General features: G+C 34.3%; 1 protein-coding gene across 4 annotated transcripts in view; it reads right to left on the reverse strand.

The window, feature by feature from the left end:
- The window catches only part of SANBR (SANT and BTB domain regulator of CSR), a 35,423-nt gene that overhangs the window by 17,633 nt on the left and 911 nt on the right, over positions 1 to 16,879 (reverse strand). For 2 of the 4 annotated variants that reach the window (XM_087930307.1, XM_087930305.1), the window contains exons 2-8: positions 16,538 to 16,581; positions 14,480 to 14,638; positions 10,789 to 10,975; positions 8,671 to 8,764; positions 6,005 to 6,243; positions 3,401 to 3,459; positions 1,225 to 1,385 (exon numbers count right to left, since the gene is read on the reverse strand). In XM_087930307.1, the coding sequence (XP_087786433.1) occupies positions 1,225 to 1,385; positions 3,401 to 3,459; positions 6,005 to 6,243; positions 8,671 to 8,764; positions 10,789 to 10,975; positions 14,480 to 14,629 (890 nt within the window). In that variant the 5' untranslated portion in view covers positions 14,630 to 14,638; positions 16,538 to 16,581. Of the gene's footprint in view, positions 1 to 1,224; positions 1,386 to 3,400; positions 3,460 to 6,004; positions 6,244 to 8,670; positions 8,765 to 10,788; positions 10,976 to 14,479; positions 14,639 to 16,537; positions 16,623 to 16,879 lie in introns of those variants that run through there. The other 2 variants (XM_026695395.2, XM_087930315.1) reach the window with 2 other exon arrangements.

Below are 16,879 nucleotides of genomic sequence, written 5' to 3' on the forward strand. Positions count from 1 at the left end.
TGCTCTTTCCTGTATTTAGTTCTTAATTCCTAACAGAGAGGATACTCTGAACTTGGTTACACAGATCATACTGTTCTGATAGAACAAGGAATTTGCCCAGGTGGTTCTGAATATTGGCTGAGAACTAAAGAGTGACTCTGCCATATTCAAAGGATTTGAAATTGCCATCACAACAAAATTCACAAGCTGACAATGAAAGTCCCTTCAATAGTTAATACAATTTGGTAGGGAGATGGCTATTCAGAAACTCAAATAGATTCTTAGCCATTTGAACTTTACTCAAACATATTCCTAACCATTTGAACTCGATACAATTTTTGTTAGTTTGGGTATGATAGGAAGAAGGCCACTGTGATAGTGAAAAACAAAAACTCCACAGCACTATCAGTTTGCTTACTAGACAAAGACATCTGTTGAAGGTTGCCCAAGCCATCAAAACAGTAACATTGCCTAAGTACAAATGGGTTTTTAGAAAACAGAAGCAATATACACCGGACAAGTCCTAACCTTATTTTATGTGACATCTTTTCATATATTTGCAGATATTTAACATTCTCCTCAGCAACATTTTTCAAGCTAAAACCTCCTATGTCAATGTCTTCAATTTTTTACTGACTTGGAGAAAGTCTAAAACTATTCCAACTTTTCAGAATGCCCAGAACTAATCGCAATAAAGGTGTGTGTTGGGAGGGCTAGGAATGAAATCTCACCAAAGAAGAGTAGAGTAATATTACATTAATAGTTCCTTAGACTTCGTCCATTGGGTGATTGTGCTGTATCCAAGGACAGGACATTTTTATTTATTAATAGCAATAGCAATTAGACTTATATACTGCTTCACAGTGCTTTACAGCCCTCTCTAAGCAGTTTACAGAGTCAGCATATTGCCCCCAATAATCTGGGTCCTCACTTTACCACCCTTAGAAAGATGGAATGTTGAGTCATCCTTGAGCTGGTGAGACTCGAACTGCCAAACTGCCGGCAGCTTGCAGTCAGCAGAAGTCGCCTGCTGTACTGCATTTTAACCACTGCACCACCACGGCTCCTAATTGATCTAATTTCTATGATTTTGCTGAAGCTTAAACTTTGTTCTGGGAGTTCAATCATAATTAACTAAATATTGGTCTCAATTGTGCAGTTAGTAATATTTCTTTCAAACTAATGATAATATGAATACAAAAGAAAAGGAGACAATGGTAAGGTTTTGTTTTGCTCAGAAAGTACCTCTTAAATTTATCTCTCTTGTCCTTTACCTCTTCTACTTCATTATGTGTGAAAAGATCAGTTATGCGGGTTAGTAGGTTAGCATTAATGCAGTTCATATTGCATGGCGTGGCTACAATTGTACTCATATTCTTGTGGCAATAATTAATACATTTTTCTACCTAAAAAACATAAACATAGTTCACTTACTACTGAATAGTCATACAAAATTTCTTATAGCATTTTCATATTCCAAGAAAAGCATTAGGACAACCCAATGACCAGAGGAAATGAATCACTCAGACACTTTTATACACAGAGATTCAAATACTTACTGTTACCTATTAAGATTGGAATGGAGTTGGGGAAGAACCTGCTGGATTGATCAGGCTGAGTTATGCTATGAGTTGGTGGAGCAATTCCTATCTTTTTCTGATGCATATGCACATGCAGACAAGAAATATTTTTGTAGTTTATGCAAAATTTTGGTTTGGTAGGAACTAGCAGTCAAAGAATTTAATTTTCCCATTATCTATGGAATATGTAATAAGCAGGATGACCAGAGATCTCTAAAAATAGGAATATTGCATATTCATTTCTATTTTTTTTAAAGATGGCAGTTAAAGTTTGGAGGAGCTTCTCTAAGAAAACAGCTTTAAATATTCTATACATTTCCATTTCCTGCTCTCTATTGTGCTTGTATGATTTCCAGGTCAAATCAAGTTAAAGAATACTTAACAAGCAACAGACCCTTCTATCAATTAGGAAACAGAATGGATTACTTCTCTTTTTCCATTTCCATTTTCCATCCTCTATGAGGTACATCCAACTTGAATGAAAGAAAACTCAAGCTCTACCAAAAGAGCCTTTGAATACCGCTTCCTGTACTACTGTTTCCCTCCAACTTGAGCAATAAATCAGGACTGCAAAAATCCAAACAATGATTACAGAGTGCTAAGAGTTTTCTGTATCCCTACACCAGTGGCTACTTTTTTGAAGTTCAAGCATGGAAACCTTCTCAAGTTTTATTTATGTGTAATGAGCAATAAACACAGAAGTTGTTCCTTGCTTTATTACTAGCAGAAGACAAAATCTACAGCTGTTTGGATTGTTGATGGATGGGATGGGATCCTACAAACTGGGATATTTTTCTTAGTGTCTGGGACACTTCTCCCAAAACTGGTACTGCCCCTGGCCCAACAATCCCAGTAAGTTTGGTCATTCTTAACACTGGTGAAGATTTTGTACTACACTAATGAATCTTTGATGATAACTTGCATATAATTAGACATCATATAGCCTTATTTTTTTTACAGCATTTCAACAGACATGAAGCTATTATTTTGGATAGTAACAAGTCCCAACTCCAAATCTAAACTAGTTTGTAAGCACCTTATTCAAATAACTCTAATTATAAATTTGTAAGTAAAAACACAACAATATTGAAAGATAGGGAGATGTATATAAAGAATTACTATATTATCATGTTTGCTTAGTAAATATTTGGAAAATACAGTCTACATTTTCTAAGAGCTTAGAAATTAAGGCAAATCACAATCTTTTTAAAGATTCTATAAACTTCTGCAGTTCCTGCTTTAGGAAATATCACAGAGAGACCCATGAAGAAAGATTAAATGTTAAATTAAGCTTCTTGCTTAAGCCAGATGAATTAATTGTGTACCATCAAGCTGGTGTTACTTCTTAGCAATCATATAGATTTTCTCCACAAAAGACAACATGAGGCATTTTTAATACTAAATATCATTTGATTTGGAATAAAAGGATTTAAGTTTTTTTAAAAATAAGATATGAAGAAAAAAGAAGATAATTATAAACAATTTGTAGCCATTAGCAAAGTAAACCAGTATCTACAATATATGACCATAATCTCTGGAATGATTATAACATTCAAATACCACAGAGATAAAATACTTGCAAAACCACTGCATTTATTTATTTATTTATTTGTTTGTTATTTGTTTATTTATTTGTTTATTGTTTATTATGTTATTTGTTTATTTATTTAAAAGATTTATAAAGCTGATCATTTTCCTGGGTAGCTCTCAGAACTGTAATGAAATAATAAATAGAATGGGATGCCAGACCACACAGGTCAGCTCTGTGAGCTGCCTGTTCTCATTCTAGATAAATTTAGAGCTCCAAAGATACAGAACGCTTATTGCTATAGTGTACTCACTAAAGAATCCATCTTCAGGAATTCAGAGGAAATAAGTATTGAAATGACATTGCTTGGTTCTAAAAAAAAAAACAAGATAACAAATTGAAAAGTTATTAGATTTATAAATATTGCAAGATAGTTAAAATCAAAGGAAACATTGTAAAAGATGTTTTGCTTCAGAAAATCCACATTCTATAAAATTGGAATAAGAGAAAGTCTGGAAATTTTGTTTTGGTAGTTGTTATCAACTACCATGACCTTGGATTATCCTCGTATAATTTAGAATTTTCAATTTTACTTACACCTTATATCTAAATAATTAAATTGCTTAATAATTTAATGTTAAATCATTATTTGCTTCCAATTTTTATCCTAACATGCAGTCAGAAATAATAAGATAGGGTTTTACAGTTCACATTATTATGACAAAGCAACATGAAGAAACTAAAGAAAGAAAGTAACTATCTCAAACCAGGATTCAGCATTTATATTCTGATATTTTAAATGTGTTATACAAACACATTTACAGTGAAGAATTTTGAGTTTCAAGCTATTGATCTCTTTTTTTTTAAGACAAAAAAAATCTCTTTTTTTGTTTTCAGAGAGGAATGGGCTCTCAATATTGAAAGCTGAGTTGAACAAAAGACCAATTTCAAGTTTCAATATATCTAATTTCAGTCCCTTATAAATTAGACAGTATGAGAGCACACTCAGTTTTTTAAAATGTTTGCACTTTAGATCAGATATAAAGCTAGATCAAAATCACATTTGAAAACAAAGCAATATTACGGAAATCCCAATTTCCCACAAATACCAGTAATTTCCATACTAGCATTGCAAACCTAGTCCTAGCCTATTATTTTCCACCCCAGAAACTTTCCACCTTCATGATCTAAAAATAGTTGTGCTTTCTCCTTTATATGCAGTAAAGAAAGGAAAGAGCTGATTTTAAACTGGGCGTGGGCAATCTTTATATAGCCGGAACTCTTACAGATGATCATGATGATCACAAAACCCTGGAGAGCCATGGGAATGACCTGGTGAGATCATCTAAAGCAGGGTCACCAACCTTGGCAACTTTAAGGCTTGTGAATTTCAACTCCCAGAATTCCTCAGCCAGCTTTGATCCACAAGTCTTAAAGTTGCCAAGATTGGAGACCCCTGATCTAAAGGATCAGAACTATAATTGTTCATTTGTTCATTCTGTTTAAGGAATGGAGGTGGGAACTGTTGTTGGGGTTTTAGGTTTTTATTTGACAAAATGGTTTTTAAGCTTAGAATATGAATATATATATATATATATTCATATTCTATATATAGAATATGAATATATATATATATATATATATATATATATATATATATATATATATATATATATATATAAATTTTAAAGGTTAGAATACTCCTCCCAAAAAATCGTAGTGCAATGTTACAAGATGTGAGAAACCAAGGAAAAATGGGGCCTGTGGATAGTATGTCCCCTTCTATCGCCTACCTCTAGTTTCAATTAAATAAATATACTGCATTTACTATACTATGCAAACTTTAATATGTGCTATACAGAATATAAGTGAGAACTAACAACTACTTGAACAATATTTTTTTTAAAGAAAAAATGCTGAAGTGCTAAACATTGTTTGTTTTAGTCAGAATCACATAGATATATTAATACCATGAATTTCAGTGAAGGGAAAGCTGAGTGTATACTTAAATCTTCTATTGATTTCTCCTGGAATTAATCTTGATTGATGGTATCAAGAGCATTCTACCCAATCAAGGAACCACCAAAACCATCCCTACAACACTAACAGGACAAACCACTAGTATATAAAAAAGAGAGCAAACCCCACTCTCTAACTAACACTGATGATGTTACCTAGTTTGGTAATGAAATGACTGCAAGGAAATAATCAAGCTCAGAGAGCAGCAAGGACCCCTTGTTATCCTTCCCTAGCACTATTTATCTTTTACACACACACACACACACACATAAACTTTCTCTCTCCTAAAATAGGTGAAGATATTTTTCATCACTGAGGCTGTTGTTATCAATTTTTCACATTCTGTCTTAGAAAAGGTTATTAGTAGTAACCTTGAGAAATCAGACTTTAAAGTAGGGTACTTAGAAAGCTCTGCACCCATTTTCAATAACTTTGATATCCTTCATCCCTAAAATCTGCATTAAATCCATGCACTAATTTAGATTAGATTAGCTATGGAGTAAACCAGAAAACATCAAGTCATTACCACATTTCTGGATATTCAGATCCCAAATTTGATTGGGTGGTTTCTGTATACAGAGTGCAAAATAATGGGGCCATAATTATTTCTCAAAAGCAAAAGGTGAATCTATGTATGAGAATGAAGGAGGTTAAATGGGAATCCCCAAATTCTTAATCAAATTAGATTGTGTACCATACTCATTTTGTAAGACATGAATCCCATTAAACTTTATATCTTATTTCAGCTTTCCCTATTAGTGTAGATTAGGCTTTCATCATCAAAAACAGAACAGGAAAGGAAAATCACCTTTCAAAGCCATTTTTGCAATCAGACCTTTAGTCTGATACAGGTTTTCAAAAAATGTGTGGCAAAAATGAAAAATATATTTTCTTTTACCTAAGGTGGGTATTTCATCAACCTCATATTCCTTAGTGTTCCTTTTAACATATCTTATCAACCAGTTAAAGATGTGAACGTCACAGTGAACTGAAATGTCCACTTCTTCCCAGCGTTGGGCATCCATTGATAGATATTCGGCAAAGTACTTCATTTCAGAAATTAATAGATCTCGTGGACAAACAAAATCTTCCTTCAGATTTTTTGCTTCATCACACACATGGATCACCATATTTGGCCTTTATTTAAGAGGGAAAAATCATAGGGAGGAATATTACTTTCATTAGCTGGAATATTAGAATAATTTGTGAAAAATATTGTTCAATTTTAAATTTAGGTACAATGTTACTATTACGGAAATGTCATTTGTAGATGTGCATGTTAATTGTTTGTATAATACTTTCATGAGACAAAAAAACATGGATTTTCAAATTATAATGTTTTAATGTATGAAAAAAGTTAAGGAACAGTAAAGTAGGAAAAGGATAATTGAATACTACAATATAATTGGCTTAGTTGACCATGAGCTGGGTAAACATGCACTTAAAGCACACTGTAGCTATGTTTGATAAGAAGCAATAAAATAATTCCTCATCATTATGGAGATGGGTAAAATACATCATTATTGGGAAACAGACCAGTATAGCTTCTTTCTATTTCTCCAGAGTAAAATTAAGCAAAGTGAAACATTTATGAACATGCTTAATTTACTTATGTTCTGTGTGTCTCAAGACACAATAGCAGATAATGCAGGCAGACCTGTTATTCACATACAAATCTTTTGCCCAAACAGAAATATCTAAACTCAGTTGCATTCATTACTAGTAGTTCACTGAGCTGCTCTTAAGAACTATCAAGGATCTGCTACAAGCAAAACTTAAACAGCATTTGGAAAAGTCAGGTAGGATGGACATGCTTGGGTCAAGGAATGCCAGTTGTCAAGGCCAAGAAGGTGATTTTATTTCTGTTCATAATCCCTGCTTTATATTACATTTTCCCTCTAGAGATCAGGATGGCCCCAGCCTTACTGGCTTTTCTTTAAAGATCCTTAAAAATGTGGCTCCATGTCCAGGCCAGAACCCCAAGGACCTCAGGGACCTGATTTTTGGTTACTTTAGTAATTATGTTTGATTTATTCTTAGCCACTATGTATTTTAATTCTTGTATTCTTGTAATTATTCTTATTTTCTTTTTAATTTTATTGCCCACAATTACTTGTTGAAATGGGCAGCCACGCTAACTAACCAACTAACTAAATTAATAAAATGGAATCAGGTGTGTAGTTTGGATTTTCATTTTGTCTATTACTGGACATATTTTTATGCTAACTATTCATTTCCTTCAAAAATTCAAGACAACATACATAGTTCTTCTTCATTCCAATTTTATTCTGATCACAGCCCAGTAATATTAATTATGCCAAAATATTGTTTGTCTCAAATGCATCCATGGAGCTTTATTGCTGAGTAGGAATTTGAATCTAGGTTCACATAATTCTAATCCAACAGGGTTAACAACTAGCTCAATTATTAGATTCCATTGAAGACTGTCTTCTGAAGGCAAAAAGCACAACAAATTGCTGCTTTTAGTCCTTTATTAATTACAAACATGTTAAAAAAATAAATAAAATTACATCAAGGTAAAGTTATCTTGCTTATCTACTCTAATTACAATATGATTTTTAAAGTAATTCCTATATACAGAATTTTTTTAATTGATACTGAAGTGTGAAAAGCAGAAGAGAAAGAAGAAAAGAAAGGTACGTTTGCATAGGAAAAAAATACTTTGTGTAAAGTTTCATCCTCTGTGCAAATGAATGAAGAAGACCTGGCAGGCAATGAATGTCACTTTCACTCCTAGCAGAACTCATTTGGTTATAAGGAAAGGTTCCAAGGCTTATGAGAGCTGTTTGCCTTTTACAAACACAATGATAAAGGGTTTTTTCCTCCCTAGATAATTTGTCACAGAACTCCTAAATACTGCAGACCATTTTTCGATATTTCCTCTTAGATAAAATCTGTATACAAGCAAAGAGAAGCTTGCTATGAATCTGTTGGCAACTTCAGTACATTGACTCCTTGAGAAAACTGAGTTTTGAAGAAAAAGCTTAGTGTGCAAACTTTCAAAGACTCACTAAATAAAGATGAAAGAGAAAGCTGGTACTGATACTTTTCAAGTTCACTGTGGAATCGAGAGCAAGAGTCTTTTCACAACTGAAACTTCCCTTATTGAAAAATGACACACAGGAATCCCATAATTCAATTTGCCAAGATGATCCAGAGAAACAGTACTCCTGTCACCCTGGGCTAAACATTTACTTCTCCAATTCTATTTCCCAGCTATAATCTAATACTGTTTTACTAAACTATAAAACACATAATTATGTGAATATTAAGGGATCCAGAATGAGAATATTTTCAAAACTGAAATTAATTGGATAGGCTACGATACTGTCATATCTGTAATATTTTTAGACCTGAACATATTTTTCACAAGGAACACATATTTTGAATGCTTTTTTCCCCTTAGCGAGCCAATATAATGCTCCCCACAGAAAACCCAATCCCACCCTCTGAAATTCCACAGAATGTAGAGAAGTATGTAAGTACCCAGCAAAAAGACTAAGGTTAATCTAGCTGTTTAAAATGAAACAGCCATCTTCCTACCCTTCAGTTTCATCAGCATTTTCTCCACCTTTAAGTGCAGGGCATTTTTCACTTTCTGAAGAGCAATTCCTTGAGGAAGCTATACTTGACTTTCCTTAAATACAAGTGGGGAGAAAAAGCATTAGGTCATAATGTTGAGATGTGTACTTCTCATATGTGGTAGGCTGTGTTCCTTAGTTAAAGGAATGATGCAATCATTATTTCAAATTTAAATGAATACTTTTAATATATTTTCTGAAGGGTTTTTTTAAAATTGATACAATCCAAATAGAAGAGAAGTAAAGAAGCAAATCTTTTTAATCTCAGAGTTTATTTTAACTTGCAAGAGAGAAGGAAAACCAGTATAACTCTATGTACCACTATATAGTACATGTTGTCTAATATGCTTTATGGGAGAGTAAGTGCAAATGTGCTTAAACAAACATACCTCTTCTGAACTATGCATAACATAATAGTGGCAGTTATCTCTGCCCTTGTCAAATACTTCCTTCTTTGCCAATTCCTTGCTAAAATACAAAGGAACATTAAAAAAAAATCCACTGGAGTGTGCCTGCATTTTTCTTATTTAACATAGTGCTTCTAATTAAAAAGAAATGATAATTCTAAATCTCTGATTTTCACTAGGACAGGTAAAAAGGATTGCTGTAGATTCCCAGTAAGTTATATATAAAACAAATCCCTGAAAAGAACAGCACCCAACACCAAGAGGGAAACTCTTCATCTATGTTATTTGTATCACAGATTTGTCTCGATTTTAATATCCTAAATAGATAGTTAGTTTTTGGCTTGTAAATTCTAATTTTCAGGCTCTTTCCTTCTCACATAAATCAGCAGGTTTCAGGAAATAAGTTTACCACATAATTCTTATGCAGAATCTTTGTTTTGTCAGTTTTCACTGTCTCATCACACACAATTGTTTATAGAACATGCTTGTTTGTCTCCTTCATATTTTATGTTGTTTTCTCTTGCACAGTTTCCCTCACTCATTCTGCTCTCTAGTTGTGTCTTATTTTCCTAGACCTATGCAAATGCTATTCTGTGTAAGACTTCATCGTGAGATATATACACCACCATATTCAACTACAGTATTTTTGACATGGTCTCTGAGCAGCTTGCATAATGCTTAGCACCTAGTATTATCTTGAGTAGCAATGGTATCACTCTCAACTGCTTTTCTCAGCCATCCCTAAGAACATCTGAAAGCTTGTCTTCAAACTCCAAGCATTGTACTACAGGTAGTAGTCATTTAATTACCATTTGTTTAGCAACTGTTTGAAGTTGCAATGGAGTTGAAAAAGTGACTTAGGGCTGTTCCTTGCACTCAAACCATTGCAGCATCCCTGTGATCCCGTATTCATGATCTGGACACTTGGCAACTAATTCACATGTACAACAGTTGCAGAATCCTGTAGTAACGTGATTGCCATTTGCAATCTTCTCAGACAGTTTCTGACAAGCAGATTCAATGGGGAAGCCAGCAGGATGTCACCAGTCAGTCTCACATGATTTCTGAGCAAACAATAAAATTGGGTGTGGTCACATGATGCCTTACTTAACTGCACTGTTTAATGATTAATTTTCTGTTCCCTACTGCAATCCTAAATCAAGGCCTACATGTATATTACACACCTACTATATACGCCTTAAATTTTGGTAGGTTCCTTGTATGGTTTATACAGCTTTCCTTGGTTTATAGACTATAAATTGGTTGGCAACATTCCTGGAAAGCACCATTTTTAAAAAATGCTGATAAAGGGTTAATTACAGCTTGGTTCATACAAGTTTCATAAAGCAAAATAACTTCAGCCTATAATAAATAAATTGTATGGTTCTGCCCAGAACAGAAGTATGATATACTTTAGAGGTCTAATTGTTTTAACTAATTTTAAGGGTAGTTACCCAAGAAGTCAAGTTTTTTTTTTTAAAGCTACAAAATTTTTGGTAGAAAATGGATATACATTTTAAGAAATCCAACATTAATTTTAAAAATCCATTCTAGTTCAATCTGAACAGTGATATAGTTGATATATAGATTGGCAAAAGCAAACGATATATCAACAGGAGAAAACTAACATGCATAATTCTATAAACACAACAACAGAAGGGATTAAAGCCTACCATTTAAAGAAATTGCATCATTTTCACCAGAGGGTTCTTGTAACTCATCCTGAGTATCAAGTAGCGATGATTTAATATAACCAGCTAGTGTTTCCACAGGTTTCGCACCACTGGCCATTAGTGGATTGAACTGGTTATCCACGGGAGAACTTCCATTGCTTTTCAGCTCATCAAACCTTTTTGCACACTGTCAAAATATAGCAAAGTATATTTAGTTGGACATCTTATCTTGCCTAGGATTCTGAGAGCTGACCAATAATTAATAACATATTAGAAATCCCCTGAACCAGGCCAACATCCATCCTCTTTTGTTTTTTAAAATCAGATGCTTCTGAGGTAATCTCAAGCCAGGAATGGAAACTGTTACTGTTCTGCTCTAACTAATATCTAGAGCAAGGGTCTTCAAACTTAACAGCTTTAAGACTTGTGGACTTCAACTGCCAGAATTTCTGAGCTAAGATGACTGGAAGAGGAATTCTGGAAGCTGAAGTCCACAAGTCTTAAAGCTATTAAAGTTTAAAGACGCCTGATCTAGAGCATGGTTGTCCAACCTTTTGACTTGCCTAAGCCACAATGAATGAAGAGGAATTGTCTTGGACTATATACAGTTATAATATAATTAACGTCTATAAATAACAAACTGCCTTTAAAAAAATATTTTTACTATCTGCTGTCTGGGACTGCATGTGGCCCATAGATCAGAGGTTGGATATGCCCTATTAGAGACTCAACCTAGATATAATAAAATTTTCAAAGGAAAAAAAAACAGTTTATAAATGTTTTTCCATGAATTTATTCAATCTTTTAAATGTATGTAAATTAGGGTGATTTATCTTGTGGCAAAGAATTTTATTGGTTAAATATCCTAAGGAAAAAAAGTTATTTTTTTTCCTGGTCCAATTTTCTTTCAATAAACATTTATTAGATAATTCCTGATCTTAATATTCTGAGAGAGGGGAAAAAATTACTCCCTATATGTGTTTTTATGCAGTTTATGATTTTATATACTCAATTATCATTCTTTTTTAAATTAATTTTTATAAAATAAGCTCTTGGTGAAGTAAAAACAATAGAAATTTAAAGGAAAAAAGAAAAGAAAGTTAAAGAAGTGACAATTAAATAGAATTTTTTTTAAAAAAAGAAAAAGGGAAAAAGATGTACCTTCTAATGTTTTTTACAGCAGTTATAATGTGTACTGCATTCTCTCTTTATACCAGAAGCCCCCAACTTTTGGGGCACTAGGGACTGGTTCAGAGGTGGTATTCAGCAGGTTCTGACCAGTTCTAGAGAACCAGTAGCAGAACTTTGAGTAGTTCGGAGAACCGACAAATACCACCTCTGACTGGCCCCGCCCCCATCTATTTTCTGCCTCCCAAGATGATCGGCTGGGTCTTCTTTTGTTGCCCTGCACAGGAGAACAGAGCTAGAATGCAGATTAGCAGGGTGGGAATGGGATTTTTGCAGTAACCTTCCCCTGCCATGCCTACCAAGACACACCACAGAACCGATAGTAAGAAAAAATTGAATCCCACCACTGGACTGGTTCTGTGGAGATAGATTATTCCATGGACCGGAGGGGATATGTGTTTGTGTGCTGCCTGCATATGGTGGATAGCGCTTTGCTTGTTTGCTCAGATCCATTGCTGGCATGCCATGATCCAGTGCTGGTCCATGTATTGGGAATTGGAGATCCCTGCTTTGCACTTATTCCATGACTACCTTGTTTCCATATTCTACCTTTTTAATTATCAAGCTCATAAATTATGTTCTTCTTCAGCTGCCTGTATTTTAAACTAAAGGCCCAAAGGTGTTCTCCTAAAAAAGATTAAGCCCTCGTATCATTTTACTTGCCTTCTTCTGAATATTTTCTTCTTCTGTTTACAACATGGATAGTTTAGTTTCACAAGGATTCTTTGTAGGGAATTTGCATTTTTCACTTACCCGTTAAGGCCATAAGTTCTTTTTCCTGAGTGGTTGCAGACAGTTTAGGTTCCATCAGTGTATATATGCACTTGGATGAGAAGTTGCCCTAACAATCCCTCTATACTTACTTGAATTCAATTTGTCATTTGCTTGGCCATTTAGCCATTTTAAAGACTTCCTTCTGGAGTTCTTCACAATCACACAAATACACGAGCACATAATAGATGCAAACTCAAGGTAAACTGCACCAAACTCGATTCAGGAAATATGACTTCAGCAACAGAGTGGTCAATGTCTGGAATACTCTACCTGACTCTGTGGTTTCTTCCCCAAACCCCAAAAACTTTAACCTTAGACTGTCTACTGACCTCACCCCATTCCTAAGAGGTCTGTAAGGGGCGTGCATAACTGCACCAATGTGTCTACCGTCCCTGTCCTATTATCCCCATTTATTCGTCCCTATTTCCTATATTCATAATCATGTTTATACTTATACCTGTTATCTAATACATGTTTGACAAAATAAAATAAAATAAATCACTTTTTGTTTTTTATCACCCAGAATAGATTGGCTTTGTATCACCTGCAAACTTAGCTAGCTCACTGTTTTTCCCTAAATCAAGATCACTTATGAATAAGTTGAAAAGCTCCCATCACAACAAAGATCCTTGAGGGTCTTCATTTCTTACTTTGCTCTACTAATATTCATACAAGGGTTTTTTTTTTATTTAGCAAGTTAGAATCCATAACATGATAGTATCTGATATTTCATTTCCACTAAGTTTACTCAAAAGTATTTCATAAGGAATTTGGTCAAAGGCTTCTTGAAAATCAGCTATCAAATATCGACTGAGTCATCTCCTTCCACATGAATTTCTCCAAAATCCCCAGTAGCCAAAAGTGTGATCTACCAACAGTAGTCAAAAGTCAGTCTGGGTATGGTTCTGGACTGCAAAGGTGCTGCAAAGCATGGCAAGAACTTGACTGATGGATTGGATGGAGTTAGAGGTTTGCCTTTAGGGAGCTGCTGAGTGCCTGAAAATAGGTACCTGAGGTAGGATTGGAGTGCTGCTTTCATGTGAAATTTGGGGTTGTTGCTGTAGTCATATGGTTTTCTTTTTCAACATTTCATGACAGTTTCCCAGCCAATCTCACAATCCCTTGTTCCGTCTTCTTACCCAGCAGCAGGTAATTTCCTGCCAGGAAGGAAGGGAGGGAGGGAGGGATGCAAGATTCCTGTATGGAAATTCACTGGAGGTCAGCAGGAAATCAGAAGTTGTTCCTACTCCCACTGTTTTTCCCCCACTCTTAGTCATTTTGCCCCACTCTTAGTTTTATATTTATATATATTTGAATGAATGTATTATTAAGGTGACAAGAGGCTTGGGCACAGAGTTCAGCTTGACTGTAATTTTGGTTTAATCTATTTCTGCTTCTAATGTAAATGATTGTATACTTCTATTAGCTGAAAAAGGTTTACAGTATTTTATTTATTAATAAAAATTGTATAGCCACCCATCTCACACAACTCTTGACAATATTAAACATACCCTGAACTGCAAAAAATAAATATTTTTCCTCTCTTGTCTTAAACTGCAGTTCCAGCAGCAGTTGTTAAAATTTTGCTCTTTGGAGAATTTATGTACAAACACTGAATTTACAACATATTTATAATATACATAGGAATTAAGTAAGCAACATTTCCAATTTGAACTTGTTTAGAAATAATTTTTCTGTTAAAAGTTGGGAGAAGGAAAAAAAAGCCTACCTCTTTGGATGAATACCCTGGAACCAGTCTTGCCACATTTTCCCAGTTGATAGGTTGAGGAACTCCAATTAAAGAACAAAGAATCATATCCAAAACCATTTGATTATTATCATGTGGGACATTATTATTTTCTATATATCCGCGGTTCATTTTTTGGCACTGGAAAAGACATGAAAATTAAAAAATTCTCATACTGTTTAAAGAATTTTGGTTTGCTGAATTATATAGTAGCTATTATGTAAACCTGTAAGGAGAGACAAGCTTTCTTTGGATAAAAATGCATCCAAAACTAATTAAGTATCTATTGCCAACAGGGTGAACATAGGAACATCAGTGTCCATTAGTACCATCATGGAGAGCTGAGGATTGTCCCATCACATTATTACTTCCTATTCCAACCCATCCCAATCCTGCCATATCAGGCTGATATGTATACTAAAGGCTACAATATGAATACAAAAAAGTAAAATATGTATTAAATCTGATATTACTATAGCAGCAGGTTATCAGATAGTTGAATTACTGTGGAAGTAAATCAGATAACAGGAGTTTACTACCCAATCCATGAATTTTAGCAGTACACATTTTAAATGATATACCATATCTATATTACTAAAGCAGGTTCTCTGTTAGCATGCAAGTTTTAAAAAATACTTAGAAAGAGAACACTGATAATAAAAGACATTAAACATTAATAAAATATAAACATTCAAAAAGTTTTTGTGCCTTCAGTTTACTAACATTGGAGAAAATTCAGCCACATATAGGAACAAAACAATTAACAAATTATTTAAAGAAGAATGCAAAGAAATAATGTTGGGCTTCATATACGTTCTTTTCAGAATTAGCTGCAGTCATAGAGACAAGCTTCCCCTCCTCACTTCCTTCATGCATTCAGACATTCACTCATATATTTACTCAAAGGCATCCAAGCCACCTGTGATAACTGAGCCACACCTTGGCATTTTCAAGGATGTGCAGAAGTACAGAAGCAGCCTAACCCCATCCAGACAGCTATTACAAGCAGGCAAGAGGACTATCATTCAATTGCTAGAATCACAAGCAACCATCATACATACTTATGGGCATCCTGCCTAAACTAAAGAGTTCTACCTTGGGCTCAACAGCAACTAGAAAAGGACCAACCATACTAAAAGAACACTTCATCCCAATGAGTGCACAGACTTTTTGGGAAAAAGCATAGGTTATATGTCACTTTAAAGACTATGAGACTTTTTATGAAATGAACATTATAAGAATAAGAATTAAAGGACTGAGTATTAAAGACATCTTTAAGTACAAATCAACTTGCAAAGTTCTAGAAAGGGGGCGTTGACTCAAAACAATAGTCTGTTGCTGGGAAAGGCAATTAGTTAAGATTTGCTACACCGTGGCGCATCTTTGGAGAGCAGAGAACCTTTACAAGGGGGACCAAAATCAAAAGCTAATAGTACAGAATATTGTCACTATTGCCACTGTAAACATCTCTAATACAAACCACCCACCCAGACCAACTATTTGACTAAAACTAAAAAAACTAAGCAATTGGAGATCATCTGCCACATAATTATTTAGAGTACAGGTTTTCTTTTCTGTGTGCATTTTAAGGGCAGGAATTCCTCTCAATCTAAGTATTGTTCTGTACTTTTGTGAAAAAATATAGTCTCTCTCAAACAATTTAAGCCTTATTTGAACATGGAAATGATAAAAAATTAAACCTTGTAAAATGTTTATTTTTCTTTTAAATTAGATTAGTGATGCTAAACATAAATGCAGAAAACACTATATGCTTAAAGCAAAAAATCTTTCTCAGGATGCTTCATTTTTTCAAAAGCTGGAAAAATGAAGCCTCCCATATTATACATCACTATTTAGCTAGTTTACTTGGCTTACCTGCAGTTCTTGCAGTATCTACTTAGTTGTAAGAAGCATCTTTCCAATATCTAGAATATCTTTAAGTTCTCATCCTTCATTTATTTCCTGACACCCCTAATCCCCAACTGCATAAACAGATGCAAAAAGTGCAATATTAGGAAGAGCACAGATAGTATCAATTACCTGAAATATGCTTCAAAAGAGTCAGTGTTCTTTGCAAACCAATCCTGTAAATTCAAGATATAGAGAAAGCATTGCACAAAATTAAGCAACTATAGTACGTAAGAGAGAAGTACATTATAAATTGAGTGGAGGCAGAACCTCAGTTTTAACTTTAGCACACATTTTTAGCAAGCAAGTCACTCTGTTCAATTCTAAGTTTAGAGAATACAGCATCCTCAACTGAACTTGATCCATCCTTGCTATCAGGCAGCATTTTTTTTTCATTCTCTGAATCTTTATCTCTTCATCCTCCCCACACCCCTTCATGCAGTGGAAGGCAAGGAAGTCTGAATCACTCCAACC

The sequence above is a fragment of the Pseudonaja textilis genome, chromosome 1 (assembly GCF_049901715.1).
Source record: "Pseudonaja textilis isolate UNSWEBS1 chromosome 1, rPseTex1.2, whole genome shotgun sequence".
In the NCBI taxonomy this organism is placed as follows: domain Eukaryota; kingdom Metazoa; phylum Chordata; class Lepidosauria; order Squamata; family Elapidae; genus Pseudonaja; species Pseudonaja textilis.